This window comes from Castanea sativa, chromosome 12, assembly GCF_040712315.1.
Source record: "Castanea sativa cultivar Marrone di Chiusa Pesio chromosome 12, ASM4071231v1".
In the NCBI taxonomy this organism is placed as follows: Eukaryota; Viridiplantae; Streptophyta; class Magnoliopsida; order Fagales; family Fagaceae; genus Castanea; species Castanea sativa.
The window spans coordinates 6,997,455-7,012,953 of NC_134024.1; the positions used below are offsets into that span (position 1 = coordinate 6,997,455).

A 15,499-nucleotide genomic window follows, 5' to 3' on the forward strand; every position below is an offset into this window, starting at 1 on the left:
TAAATGTTTAGCAATTCGTCCAAAGTCATGATTTTTTTTTTTTTTACAAAATTGTCCACAACTACTGAGATGGTATATTGAAATGATAGATTATCATGTAATGTTCATGATGGATTCAAATAAGAATCAATAATTTGACAACTCAACAATTGTGAAATTTATTATAAAAAGGCATACGAGAAGTATGTGACTAGTGCTTTTTAATAGCACACTAACACTTGTCTTTATAAAATTTTTGGATGTTTATTCCATAAACCTTTCCATTTTTATTAGTTTGCTCTAATGTGCTTCTGCTTTTGGTGGTATAGTGCGTTGTTTTTAATTGAAGAATTATGAATATCTCATTGGTATTGATAGTTGTTCCTACCACGTTCTCACTCACAACCACTGTTTCTTGACTTTCTTCTATTACTATTAAAATGTAATGTAAAACTTGACAAAAAAATGGTTGGAATTGTGTCCAGTGTATCAATTGCATTTAACATATTAAAATGCAAATATATGTCTATGTCTAACGTGTCTAGTGCACTAGAAACAAGCCGTGTCCGACAAAAAAAGAAAAACTAATGATTTTTCATTAAAAGATCAATATTTTGATTTTGCCACTAGAAGTTAAAGTATTAGTTTAGAATATTATGTGAACTTACGCTCTCACTCGAAGCATAAATTGTGATATATATCATATATGATTTTTCTAACATGTCTAACATCTTCTTCACTTTCTTTTTCATCTCACAATTTTTATTGTGATTTTATTATAAAGAGTGGTTAATGGATTTATATAAGGCTATAAATGACTTTATATATAATAATAAAAAGTTGTAGTTAATGGTTTCACAGAAGATTCTAAATGACTTTCTATAAATAAATATAAAAAATGTTGTTCCCATGAACATAAATTAATAAATAAAATGAATTTTATAATTTTAAAATAATGAACGAAAAATAATTTAAAATTGAAAAATATACCTCTTATAAATTTCAGGAGACTAAAAATTTAAGCTTTGTCAAAATAAGTCTCATTTAAAAAAAATCATAATAATAATTTTGATATATTTATTGTGCATTACATGATGAAAGCATATCATAACACTAATAATGTTTGCATTGTGTCACTTGATACAAACTAAAACATATTATACGACTTTTATTATATAGATTTGATACAAACTAAAACATATTATATGACTTTTATTATATAGATTTGATACAAACTAAAACAAATTATATGGCTTTTATTATATAGATATGACATGATATGATTCTATCTCTTCCAGAAGAAGAAGAAGAAGGAAAAGTATCAAAGCTTCAAAAGGTTGGGTATAGTTCAAAGTCTACAAATGTTCAATGATTGTATCATATTTCAAACATTACTCATAGTTTTAGTTTTAGGGTTTACCAGAAAATCCGACCATATGTATTTAAACTTGAGATTTAAGACCATAAAGGAATTTCTTTGTCAAAAAGAGAACTTTTTTTTTTTGGTGAAAATTGATGGATTTGTTTTTATTGCACTATGTCACATTCAGTAAAGATTTATGATACATGTAATAGATATAGTTAATGTGTCAGAGCTTGTCTCATAGTTGTAACAGAAATGATACTTGGGATGGATGTAAAGCTAAAGGAAGAAATAAGTGGATATTCTTATAGTCTAGAAGGGTTAAGCTCTTATAGAATTGATGAAAAATGGAATATTGATTAATAATTAATTAATTTCTTCTCACAGTAATTTTAAAATTTCAACTAATCTATAGTTGACAATCAAGGTTATGTAATTAATTTTTGGGCTAACCTCGGTACGCTAAATAACCCAAAATTGGTTCATAGTCAATGTCATCGCCCCTAAAATTTCTCTAAAAAGAAGTGAGAAATTCATATAAAGTTTTGTAAAATGACACTAAGGAAGACTTTTTTGCCAACTTTTCAAATAGATATTCTTACGGCAAAAAGAGAATGAATATTAATTTTATCCTTTTGTGTTTTTTCCAATCTTTACGCATTTCACCGCTCTACCAGAAATTCTCATCAACCTAGGGTCATATTACAATCTTTACAAGAAAGAGACCTAGTGAGTTGGTCCAACTTAGGTGGACCCACCACTAAGCAAAAATTAACTGTGGGACCCAAAAGACATTCAAAATCAATAAAGGCCTATCCATCAAGCAAGCAAGCATGTGTGTGGACTGTGAAGGCACCTATCAGCCAAAGTATACAAGTATCATGCTTGTAAGGTTTCCATATCTTCCTGTGTATCCTGCTTGCCTAACAACTAATATTTGATTCATTAAATTATAATATACTTTTGGGCCAATCACATCAAAGCTTAGTGCATTGATGACCCAACTCAAAAGGTAATGGTGTTTAATTTTATAAAGAAGACATAAATCAAATCAACACAGCAAACCAAACAGGCAGTATAAGTCCATAAACTTGTAAAAATGGCCATAAGAAAGTGAGGTTAACCCATAATTAGCATGACAATGTTTTGTAACCCATCGTTTGGGGTCAAATTAAATGCCCATCTGGATTGGTTTTTTGGTGGGGAAGTCATTTACTCATTTGTCAAAAGTTTACAAAAAATACAATTATAGGCTTTTAAAAACTTTATAAAAACAAATAAATTAATATAACAAAACAGCTGATCTGTATTAGTTATTATCATGGAACATTCCCTTTATAAAATGCGAAAAGAATTTCCAGCAAAGCAGTGAAATGGTTATTATTATCGAATCAATATGACTTTTGTCGTCAAACATTAATGCTTTGCACCAAAGGTGAGAGGTCCAATAGTTGTATTAGTTTGTTATGTCACACAAGTAGGATTGCGTGTTGATAACATGCCTAAATGCCTTATCTATCAATAAAAGTTTTGTAGTTCATTAGTAACAAGTATAAGCTGGCTTTAGTGGTTTTTAAGATCTCAGGAGATCCATGAGGTTTTGAATTCAAAACCTCGAGCTAACATTTTAGGGTCATTCTCTAGGATTCCTTCTTATAATTACTTGGTGTGTGCGTGGAATGGAACTACACACAGTCACAGGAATAGTCAGATGCTTGAAAAGTTCTTAACACCAATTTTAGCCCCCCAACAAAGAAGGTATGATTCATTGGAAGAACATCAAGTTGGTGACAATAAAAATAACTAGGAATCAAAAAAGAATTGGAACAATATATTATAGATAAAAGGCATGCCCATTCTACAACACCTTTTAGTTTATTCAATTTGGCCGACAGCTTTTCCCCAAAGATTAAGGGTCCAGCCAGTTTTATACACAACAACACTGAAACAAAGTAGGGGTGGGGGTGGGGACGGGGGGGGGGGTGGGTGGAAGAGGGGAGATGTCATGATCATATGCTAGATATGGGTGAGAAAAATACACAAACTGAACACATGGAATCAAGTATAATTACACAGATACGGATAAGTGAAAAGGACGCCGACTCAGACAGGAGGGTCATAAAGTGGCACCAATGCCTTCTTAGTGCAAAATGATTATGAACTTACAGATTACTAGTTCAACTTGCATACATCAATGAACTTCTGGACTGCATTGCGATATTGGGTTCCCTGTAAGAATAATGTGCACATTAAACTCATGTTAAAAAGTCAGCTACCAGCACCATCTACCCCAGCGTCACATCATATCGACAGTTCTGATAAGTTCAAAGTGATTTTTTAATCAAAATAACCCGACAATAGAACATACTTTTTAATTCATGCAATGAGTGAGACATTTGATCCAGATCTTATGATCCATTCAAGAGGGTTTCTGGCCATATATTTCAAAGACAGAGCTAAAGATGAATCCTTCTCATTCAGGATGGTTCCAGAGAGAAGTCTATGAAGAAGATTGCAACTCTTAATTTGACAAATGAAAAGGCCAGAGAGAACCATCTATCCCCAGATAATAATAAAAAATTGGATCCCCCATTTTCCAAGTTTTCAGCATTTTAGTTGTCAAGCAATCTACAAGAAATGTCATTCTTGATGAAATCCAGATTTTACACACACCAATTTATATGAAATTTGGCCTTTTGTCCATCTGGTCCTTAGTGAAACACACCACATGCCTACATTATATGTGATGTCCAATACTGCCACAAGGTAAACCGGCCACACATGCAGTACCAAAACGTCTTTTTAGATAGTGGATTAATATGAAATATAAGAATCTTCTCTCCCAGCAAGAACAAAATTTGATATGATGATAATATGGATCAATACAATATTTTTTTGCTTCAAAACTATCTAGTCAACTTGGCCTTACACTCAAGACCAGTGCCTCCAATCATTGGCTAGTGAGTTAAGGTTCAATTGCCTCAAACATATATAAATCTATAGAAATGGCAGAGAAAAAAATGAATAGATAAATTGTACCTCCCAGTAAAGTTGGCGGCAGTCCATGCACTGCCAAAACTCTATATTCTTGTTAAACAAGCAGTTGGGTATTCTTTGGAAACCTTTTGCAGCTTCGACAGCCTCTTCAGTGGATAGGGGCTTTTGAATGAACCTCCCATTGCATTTGGAGCACCTTGACATCAGCTGATCCTCACTAATTTTCAACTGGAAAGTTTCAATGACCTGAAACAATTGACAAAACATCAAGGCATCCAATCTTAGCCATCAGCACATTCTCATCACACTTCACCATAACCTTAACCTGTCTTTTGCTCTGCAACACAGACATCTTCTACATTTCCCATTTATAGTTATATCCAGTCAATTACCATTCATACTCTTTACATGGTTACCTTCAAAAACCAGATTTCATATTCAGACTTTGTACTATCTTTCTTCTTAATGGAATTATCACTCAGTATTCTTTATAGTATTAGATATTAACAGCGCTCATCCTCCTCCCCTTGCATCTTTACTAAGATTTTTTTTTTTTTTAAGGATAGTAGTGTCATGACAGACACATCTGGGTACACGCTTCTAAACAGAGTTCCAATTGAAGAATTACTTATTAAATCTATGATCATCTTCATCAAATTTATCTGATTCAGAAATTTAGATCTCTTAAAATTTTGATAATATTTCAAGCATCAAGATAATTTTAGGCCTAAATGCAAAAACACCCCTGGAGTTTGAGTTAGTTGCAAAAACACCCCCTGGGGTTTTAATTCTTCCTTACAAGTTATAACTCCCAAAGGTTTTCACATCCGCCAAATTAATCCATGGGACTAATTTCCTTCAGCTCTTATGGATGGAAAAATCATGTGACTAGTTGCACGAATCAGTAGGTGAGTCTTTTTATTGTAGTCATGTGATAGTTATATGATTTTTCTGTTCATAAGAGCTAAGAGAAGTTAATCCCAATGGTCAATTTGACAGATATGGAAACCTCAGGGAGTTATAAGGAAGAATGGAAACCCCTAGGGGGGTTATTTTGGCAATTGACCTAAACCCTAGGGAATGTTTTTGCATTTTGGCTTAATTTTTAAAACAAATGCAACACTAACCAAATAGTGCTACTTACTAATAGTTCAACTTCAAATATTTAAATTCAAACCAGTACTTAAATTGGATAATTAAGGTGAGAAGAATCTGATTTATTGGGGGGTACTAAAATTGTTTTTAGCCATTTTTATCAATTGCATGGTTACATGATTTCTTAAAATATATATATATATATATATATATATATATATATCTTACGTTATTTATCAAAAAAAAAATGATTTCTTAAAATTTTAATGATTTATAATTGTAAAGCAGTTCTCATAGATAAACCTTGAATGTCAAAACAAAACAATCTTCTTTTGTAATAACTGAATGCATACCTCACGTAGCTGTTCATTTTTTAGAAGACTCTTCACCCTATATATTTGATTCTTTAACAGATACTCGTGTCTTAGCAGCTTAGCATCCCGTGTCAAGAGCACTCTCTTCTCTTTGAGTGCTTGTTCTATTAACTCCCTAAAAGGAATGAAAAAAAATTTCAGTTTGCATAAGAAATACGACAAAGTTGACACTATAATCAACAATTTAAGGTTAAAAATATATTTATTTATTTATTGAAATCATTCATTTAAGGAGCACCTGGACTCGGGCTTTTTCAAATATGGTATTGCAGCATCTATACCAACACACCGTAAATGTTTTGCCAAGCCTTCAACCTGTGTAAATGTTCTATCAGCCTCATGCATACAAAATAATCACAATCATTTAAATCCTAGATTGCATGGAGGTAATGAATCTAAGGGTTTGTATTACAATATTACTGGGGTGATTCTTGTAGAGAGGGAAAGAAAAGTTGAAAAGAGAGGGTTTCATTGTTAGTTGGTCAGTGACAAGTTTAATAACCTGCCACTGATAAGTGTTTTGCCTTAAAATTTTCAGGTAATTGGCATTCAACCGTGTACAAAAAGTAAAAAACTAAGACCTTGTAACTTTGAATGATGTATCACATACACAGATAAGATAAAGTACTTACCATCACATCGCATAGAAATTTAGGGCATCCATCACTCCCCAAGGACAAATCCCATGGTGGGGGGCCTTGCCAACCATCTAAGTTTTCTAATCGGTTTTCTTTGCAATTCTCAGCCACCGATGACCGTCTCTTTCCCTTCTTTTTGGAGGCCTTGGGCTTTTTGTCCGACTCTTTCAACATAATCTTTTCCCCATATTTTTTTACAACCTTCAAAAGAGATTCATCTATAGGCATGGTGCACATTGACCTCATTCCCCCAACTGTAACTATTCTTTGAGGAAAATCAGAAGCTGTAGCCCGGACTATATCTAAAGCTTCACAAAATTTGATCCTTAAAATTTTACTATTCATATCATCCTTCTCAAGAACCCCTTTCAAGCCAAGATTCGCATCAGGGGGAGCTGGTTTGTTGATATTGTGAAAATAATTCCCTGCAATGAAGAGCCCAAGAGATTTCCATTACAAACTGGATATTGCCTCAATAATTAAGTGAAGAGGGGAAATAGAGGATTCTGGTTGTTTTATGTTTTGCTTTTCTTATAAGTAATTCTGGATGTTCAATGTTTCACTAGTGTATTTGATTTCACAGTGCTAATCCATGAACTATGACATAAGGAGAAGTATTGACTTGAAACACAAAATAATTTGGAAATGCAAAGAATGAAGATGATATAATAGTGTTGCAAAATGTGAAATTGCCCGCCATATTGGAAGATTACTGGCAAAAACAAATTTTTTTTTGATAAGCAATAAAAAATATATTAAAAAAGTAAGGGTGTCACCTGAGTATACAAGAAGTATACATCAAGGACAAAGTACAAATCAAGTGGCACAAAAAAAAAAAAAATTATTTGCCAGTAACTGATATACAATTAAACGGTCAAGCATGTAATTCACTTTCATCATTCAGATAATCGTCGATGAATAAGGCAGTGAGATTATCTAGAGAACTTTTTTTTTTTCAATGTCATGAAACCTCACCAAGGCAGGGCCCTTTGATCCTTGGGGAGTAAACCACATGTACACGAACCCACCCACCAGAACCGTGTATCATCTAGGGATCTAGTAGGGCAGGAAAACAGCTTAACGGTGTTCATCTATTGTTCCTCATATCTGATGTTAACCAAATGATGTTTGAATATTGAATCCAGGGAGAATAATTGTCCCAGCTTTCTTAGCTGCTTCTGCAGCCTTTCAAGAGATGTCCAATTTGGATAGCCAGGGAAGCAGTAAAAAATCCATGGTATCTCTGTCCAACTTTTTACCACCTTCAATATATATCCACCAATATAAATTGGCAATGAGTCATCCTTTCTGATTTTTTTGATATAAGGATCAAATATAATTATTTATAGCCATCACATCAAATTAGTTCCTAAATATTCATGAAAATTCAGAGTAGTCGTTAGATGACTCATTAAAGTGGTGCAAGAATTAATTTACTACATCAGACGCATCATTTCCTGAAACTTTGAATGGAAATAAGCTTATTGGACCAACTAAAATTCTAGGACATGCAGTAGAACAATAAAATTTCGGATGACACAATTCTGTGGGGAAATTCATGCTTCAGAAGTTGTGGAGATCATGAAGAGGACAACTTACCAGTACGTGTGATATATCTGTCAATCCACACACAAGAAGAACATTTTATAATAAATTAAACTTGTGGTTATATAGTTTCCAGCAACAAAACTGAAAAGGCATAATATGCTAAAGCCATCAAACAAATAAGAAGGCGTGTGTGTGTGTATTCATTCATGCGATTCTATAAAGCTAAAAACTATCTTCAAAGGTACAAAAGAGCAAATATGATACACAATCAAAGACTTCTTAATGTTGTCCCAGAGCTCACTGGCATACAATTCTAAAATAGGTTTAACAAAGCTCAAAATTTCAATGCACCACATACCTTCTTTCACAACCTTTGCCTGAAAGATATTAAATATTTCGAGCAAACAGTGTGCATCCATCGCTGCGTATGTTTTCTGCTCTTCTGTAAGAGGACGACGTGACCAATCACTACATTGAAGTTCCTAAAGGAGATATAAATTACATTAACAACTTGTAGAATTGAAACTGTCATCCTGATCCAGTCTGGGAACTGAAATCCCTAGGAAACAACATATCTTGTCATTTAACTTGGGCAGGTGCGACAGCCATTAATTGCACCAAAAGCCCAAGAGAATTATCTTTTAGGTTTTATCAGTTCGCTCTCTCTTTGAATCTAATGACTGGTGTTTGTATTTTTTTGGAGTATTTTGTGTACAAATCCTGTATTATAAAAATTTTATTAAAAAAAAAAAAAAAAAGTCTAGTGCAGTGTATGCAAATAGTGGAAAAACATGTCCCAGAGATTAGCGAGACTTTTGATTCCTCATTCAAATGTTACACCAACATTACTAATCAATGTTCAAAAGTTTTTCTCTTTATGCAATGACCAAGGCATGGGAATTGTATACTGTAGATTGGAACTTTTTATCATCATTAAGCATCACATCTGCACAGATACAAAGGATATCGTAAAATATTTTAGTAATTTCAACTTAAGGCTTTAAAGATTGAAAACATTCAAGATCTTTCCCTCTCTTTTTTTCTTCTTTTCTAGTATGGTGAACCAAATAAAGATAGTCATTGGTGCACATATTTTTCAGTCTTATGTTTAACATGTTATAGATTATCATTAATACTAATTCCAATTAATAAATAAATAAATTAAGTTTAAGGAAACAACAAATCTTATAATTTTTCATATTAAAATGGCAACAACAAGACAACCTGGATTCATGAAATAACAGGAAACACTATTGAAGAGGATCTTATCTTGAGCATTAAACAAACAAAATATAGGAGTTAAAGACCAAACCTTTGAAAGAGAAAAGCCCAACACTTCTTCACAGATGTTTGCTAAGCTCTTAGTTTGCTTTGGTTTCTTCTTTCCATGCTGCTTATGTTGCAGATGATTATATGCACTTGTAATATCCAAAAAGGGCTCAACCTATTTTCCATCGATCTATTAAACATAGTATAATATTGTATAAAGAAATGTCCAATAAGTTTAAACTAATAGCAAAATATACATAAATATAAGAATTCTATGATTCCTCCATATATACACACATACATTACCTTAAAAATTGTGGAGACCGCCTTAGTTCCCGTCTACAAGAATCCTCTACACCCCTCCCCCCCCCCCCCCGGTTTTGACTTTCAATGAGGAAATTGATATAAACATGAAAAACATTTTCCCACTCCCCTACTACTAAATAAGTATCCCCCTCTTTCCTAATAATCAAAGTGGTTTCTCGCTTCTCTACTGAAAACTTAAGGCATGTCAGCTTCAATATTTGAAAACTTTTACCATATAATGAAGTATATTCCAAAACATGTTGTTTGCTTAGTTAATAAAAAAACAAGACATCAACAATATTCTACCACTTATCAATTATCATACATTATACGATTCAAGCTTCACATTTCATAATAAAAATTAAGGATATCTTAGGCGTAACAAGCTCACCCTTAACTAACTAACTCAAAAGAACATCAAGTTTTGTTCTTTTAATGAATAGATATCTGAAGAATGCAGCAACAAAATTGTCAGCATTTTCAAATAGAATGTTACAGAAATAACTCCACATTGTACTAAACATAATCCCCATAATTGTTACAGAAATAACTCCACATTGTACTAAACATAATCCCCATAATTCTCATATATATATAACTCAATTTCATATACACTCCAAGCTCAAATTTTTACAACATGTTGGTCAAAAACATAATTTGAATTGCCATTTGCCACTAAGATGATCATGAATTGAAGGCCATAAACGCAAAATGAAAAACCCAATTGAAACCCACTTCATTTTTACAAATTCCTACACTTTTCTCAGCAACCATACAGGAAAAAAAAAAAATTAAAGCGCTTACTCTGTCAAACCCAGGATCACAGCCTTGTGCACAGAAAGTGGAGGACAAGTAAACCAAATCCTGCTTAAATCTAAAACCCAGTTTCAATATATCAGGGGAAACAAAAACATCCCTGAGAATTTCCCAGATTGAAGGCAGAGGAATTGAGAGCAGGTCGAGAAGGAAAGTCACCGAGTCAAGTGACTCGGTTGACTCGTCCGAGTCAGGGGTGAGTCGGGGGCCGAGTTGGCAGGCAAGTTGGAGAAGAGCGACGGTGGGGAAAGAGGATTGGTGGGTGCGAATGGGTTTCCACTCGGCGTCGAGCGCGACGAGCGAGGAGCGAGTCAGGGACTGAGTTAGGTGAGTGAACTCGGGCGAGTCGGCGGAGGAGACGATGTGGATTTTGAGGGGACTTGGGTTTTGGGTATCCATGTGGAAAATGGCGGCAGCGTGGATCGGCTCTTCTCGTTATAAATAAAGAGGCTTTTTTTTGGGTCGGGTCAAAGAAAAAAAACTAAATTCCTATAACATATCAATGAAACTAATCCTAATCTAAACTAACCTAATCAATTCTACTCTAAATTAATTTATTTTAATAAATAATATATATTTCTATCATTAATAAACTATTTTAATCAAGTTTTGATACAACTTTTATTGAAAATATAAAATGCCATAAAAAAATTAGAGAAATATTATATTCAGTCCACAACACTTTCATAACAAATCATGAGTGGTAAGTTGTTATTATTATTATTTTTATAGGAAGACTTAAATTTTATTAAATTATTGAAAAGAAGTTACACTGTGGGTAAAAGTTTGTTCTCCAAAATAAAGATTATCTTCAATCCAAGCACAGAAAATCATCAATACCCTTGGCATATTTTGCTAATAGATGAGTTTATTCCCTTGACGTCGTACATGAGAAAATGTAAGATGACGAAAGTCTGCATAGGAAGCTTGCATGCCTAAAATAATAGCGTCCACTGATAGAGGAGGTAATGCCAGATTATTTAAAGCACGCTACACAATGAGAGAGTCACCTTCCAGCATGAGACATTAGAATTTTTTTTTTTTTCCATATAACCTTAAATATCAAACAATTTAGTTAGTTGTCACGTTTCAAAACAATGTGGGAAACTAACATCTCAAGTGTCTAAAACTCGAATTTCTAAGTCTTGATTTGTAAGTGGTGGCATTTGAAGTGGAAATAAATCCATGTGGAACTCGAGTTTCACTATTTTATTTTCCTTTTTCTTCCTCGCGTTCTTTTGACCCAGTGTTCTTCTTCGTTCTTCGACGCTACTGATCTAAAGACCGGCTCGTCCAATCGCCCACCCAGCGCTCAATCGTCCAATCGACTAGATCAGAGCTCTTGCATTCTTTGTTCTTCCTCTATTCTTCGGAGCTTCAAATCTATTCTTCTTTAGGTATGTTGTTATTCAAGTACCAAAATCGAGTCTTAGAGGCTCGGTTTTGCTTTTTAGAACTTGAGTCTATAAGACTTGAGATTAGAATTGTGCAAACCAGTACCGAAGCCAACAAGACCAACCGGCACCAATGTAGCTGCACCGCTGGTGGGACTGATCAATTGAGCCAAGGCCGACTAGCGGAGGGTGAAAGGCAGTCCAACGCCGGTGCGATGAAGCCAAAGGAATTGAAACCCCAAAACCGAAATCTCCCGAACCGACTGATATATATGTATATAATGGCGTGCTTACTGCAGTGGGTAGCAACGGCTTTTTTTTGAAAAACAAAACGATGCGTTTCTCTTGGGTTTAAAAAAAAAAAAAAAAACACTAAACGTTGTCGTTTCGTGCTAGGTCAAGCGGGCCTACTATATATTCTTTCTTTTCCTCCTCTCACCTAACTCTTCTATCTCGCCTAACTCTTCTCTCTCGCCTCATGGTTCTCAATTCTCACTTTCTCACCGCTCACCAGACAACAAACACCACATCAGGTATTGGATTAAAATAATAATTTTTTATGGGTAATCGTAGAAATGGTTTGTGGCTTTGTGATAGTCTGTAGAGAAATCCAAAGCATAAAGTTTGATTGCTTTGACTTTTTGACTATGTTAGACTGTTAGTGAACTTAGTACCCGTTTGTTTCAGCGTTTTCACCCCAAAAGTTGAGTTTTCAAAAAAGCCAGCCCAAAAATTGCGTTTGGTTATAATAAAATGCAACTTTTTGAAAAAAGTTGTGTTTTATATTTGTGTGTAATTCTAGCGTTTGATATTTGGAGTTGATACGGTCCATTTTGTTAAAAGTTGGTGAGCGTTTAATATATCCGTTGGGGTGAGCTGCCAATTACCAAATTGCCCTTCAATACCTTCAGAGTCTCACGCACAATGACTCTCATTGCAGATGAAGTGGTAAGAGAGAAAAAAAAGAAAAAAGAAAAGAGGTTTGCGGAATGAAAAGAGAGAAAGGAAGAAGAAGAAAAAGAAAAAGAAAAAATGAAAGAGCTCTGCGGAATGAAAAGAGAGAAAGGAAGAAGAAGGGAAAAAAAAAAAAAAGAAGAAGAAGAAGAAGAAAGAACTCTGCGGAATGAATGTTTTGGAGGAAAAGGGAAAAGAAGGACAAAATAGAAAAGAGAAGGTACGTGTTTGGTACTTTGGTTGAAAACTCACTTTTGAAAAAACACTTTTTCATTATGCACTTTTTCAAAAAGTCCAACCAAACTCACCCTTAGTGTGTTTGGTACTTTGGTTGCTGAGGATATAAAGTAGAAAAGGGGATGGTTTTGGGATTTGCTTCTATCTTTGTATTGAAGAAGAAAACAATGCAATAATATGTTTCACATGGTGCTGTTGAAAATGATTTTTTTTGTTAGGGTTCTGTTTCTCTCTCACCTCTCGCCCTTAACTTAAGTTCTTGAGCTATTTAACGATGTGAATATTTTTCTAAGACTCTAAGTCCATTTCAACTTCAATTGTTACTTTGTTAGAGTTGAATTGAGTAGTAGCGATTTAAAAAAAAAGATATTTGGCTTCAACTGTTACTCTGTTGGACATTTTGTTTAGATGAACTATTGGACATTGAACAGGTTAATTGCTAAAAAATTAGAGTTTGACTTTGATAGCTTACTTTGACAGCTTAATAAATAAATAAAAGTTTGTATTTGCTTGAAGTCTCGAATAGGTTGGTGTATTGATATTTGGCTTGAATTTTTTTTTAACTGACTGCAAAAGGTTGGAAAACCGACCCTAGGTGGTGTGCATCGGTTCTAGTTATGAGAAAACCGATTTCTATTGGTTCGGTGATAAGTTTAGAAAAAAAAGTTGCACCGACCGAACTACGCACACCCCTAGTCAATATCTATCTAGCATCATATTTCCAACTCACCAAGTGGGAGTCGAGTTTTTAACCCTCAAGTTTTAGACTGAAATCGAGTCTATAAAACTCGAGATGCTAGTTTGCAATTTTATTTCAATCGCATGTTAACTTATGATATTATTTCTCCTCACTATGCTAGTTTGCAAATTCCCTCTAAGATCTTGAATGCCCACATCCTTTGCAAACTGCATCCCCATTTCAAATGCCTTAGCTTCTGCTTTGACAGTTTCTAATGGCACACTAATGACCCTCCCTTCATAATCCTATATGACCACCCCAACACCCACAGCTTTCAGTTATGAAAAAACTGTCCCATCTACGTTGGCCTTGTACATAGGACCCTGAGGAGATAGCCACCTGACCACTTGAATACTTGGTGAACTTGCAGTAGACTTAGAACTCGTATTGGCGTAAAACTCCTCAAAGTATTATGCTACCCAGTGGATCAGCTCTAGCTGCGATCTTCGCTTTCCACCTTGTTATGAGTTATTATCGGTAGGTAGAAAAAGTAATTTAAGTGGAAGGTTTAAATTTAAATTGGTAACAATTTATCACCTATAATTTACAGTGAAAGTGTTGTGGAAATGTTATTGAATAGTACTTTTAAAAAAATGAATTACTTTTTTTTTTTCCCATAAAAATTCCTAAAAATGTATTTAAAAATAATACCTTTAAGACATCCAGTCATTTTTCTCTTTATCAATACCAATTAAATAAAGAATGCAGGTAGCATTCATCCTCTCTAAAATAAAACACCCTTTGTCCATAGGGTGTTTTTTGACTTTCTTTTCTTCTTTTCCCCCTCCATGAAGTATTTCTCCTTTTTTTTTTTTTTTTTCAATGCTGGCCTGTTATATTTGATATTCTTTATAATATTTAATCAAAAGAAAAAAAAAAAATTTTTAGAAGTCAATTTGCATTGCCAACCTCTATTGTTAATACCCCAATTTCTAAAAAAATTCAAACCAAATTTAAAAATAACACCTATGAAAATTGATATTAGTTTAATGAAGCATCATTCAAGATTATGTTCACAAATATCACATTTATACTCCCATGCTCCCCCAAGTTCAAATCTCGATTTTGTCCCTGTATAAAACCATAATACACAATATTTGTTATCATCCTATAGTCATAAAAAATGCTCTGGTAAAAAAAAAAAGGCAGTTAATATCTCTAAACCATAAAAAATCTTGTAGTTCAATAGACATTTTTAAAAAAAAAATGTTTTTAATGGGCACGTTTAGGGTTAAATCCTCCTTTCTTCAGCTATCGAATCATCAACAACAACAAAAAAGTCCATAAAAAGAAAAAGCCATTATTGCAAAGCGAATGATTAATTATCTAGTATAATCAAATTACAACAATATGATTCTCCTTAAATTCTCTCTCTCTTACATGAATATAATAGGTACTAGTACTCTCGAAATACTAAATAATTATTAATTTATATTTTTGATGAAAAAAAACAGGTAGAGAGGCGTGACTTGAATTAACGTCTTCTGTCTGGGCGTGACCATAATTAATTATTAATTTATTACCGTAAAAGAAAAACAACATGAAATGAAATTAATATAAAATTGTTATGGATCATACTCAAAAAAGGCCACAGCATAAGGCCCAACAACAAAACATGAACCTTTGCCGGCAAAAAACACAAAAATTGGCGCGGGTTCAGTCCACGTGGGCAGCCCAAACGCTTGAAAAAACAGTGGCGCCAAAATTACCCATTTCCCGCGAAACAAAAATTTAGCGCCAAATCATTTCATTCAACGTAAATAAATTCACACAATACCAATCATGTAATT

At 33.8% G+C, this 15,499-nt stretch overlaps 1 protein-coding gene across 1 annotated transcript; it reads right to left on the reverse strand.

Moving 5' to 3' along the window:
* Positions 1–3,146: 3,146 nt before the first annotated feature.
* Positions 3,147–10,814, reverse strand: LOC142618530 (uncharacterized). The gene is made up of 8 exons (XM_075791480.1): positions 10,374–10,814; positions 9,307–9,438; positions 8,353–8,476; positions 6,441–6,871; positions 6,047–6,123; positions 5,788–5,923; positions 4,382–4,585; positions 3,147–3,571 (listed from the first exon to the last, which is right to left on the reverse strand). Exons 1-8 carry the CDS (start codon positions 10,782–10,784, stop codon positions 3,515–3,517), a joined length of 1,572 nt encoding a protein of 523 aa, XP_075647595.1. The 5' UTR covers positions 10,785–10,814; the 3' UTR covers positions 3,147–3,514.
* Positions 10,815–15,499: the final 4,685 nt, after the last annotated feature.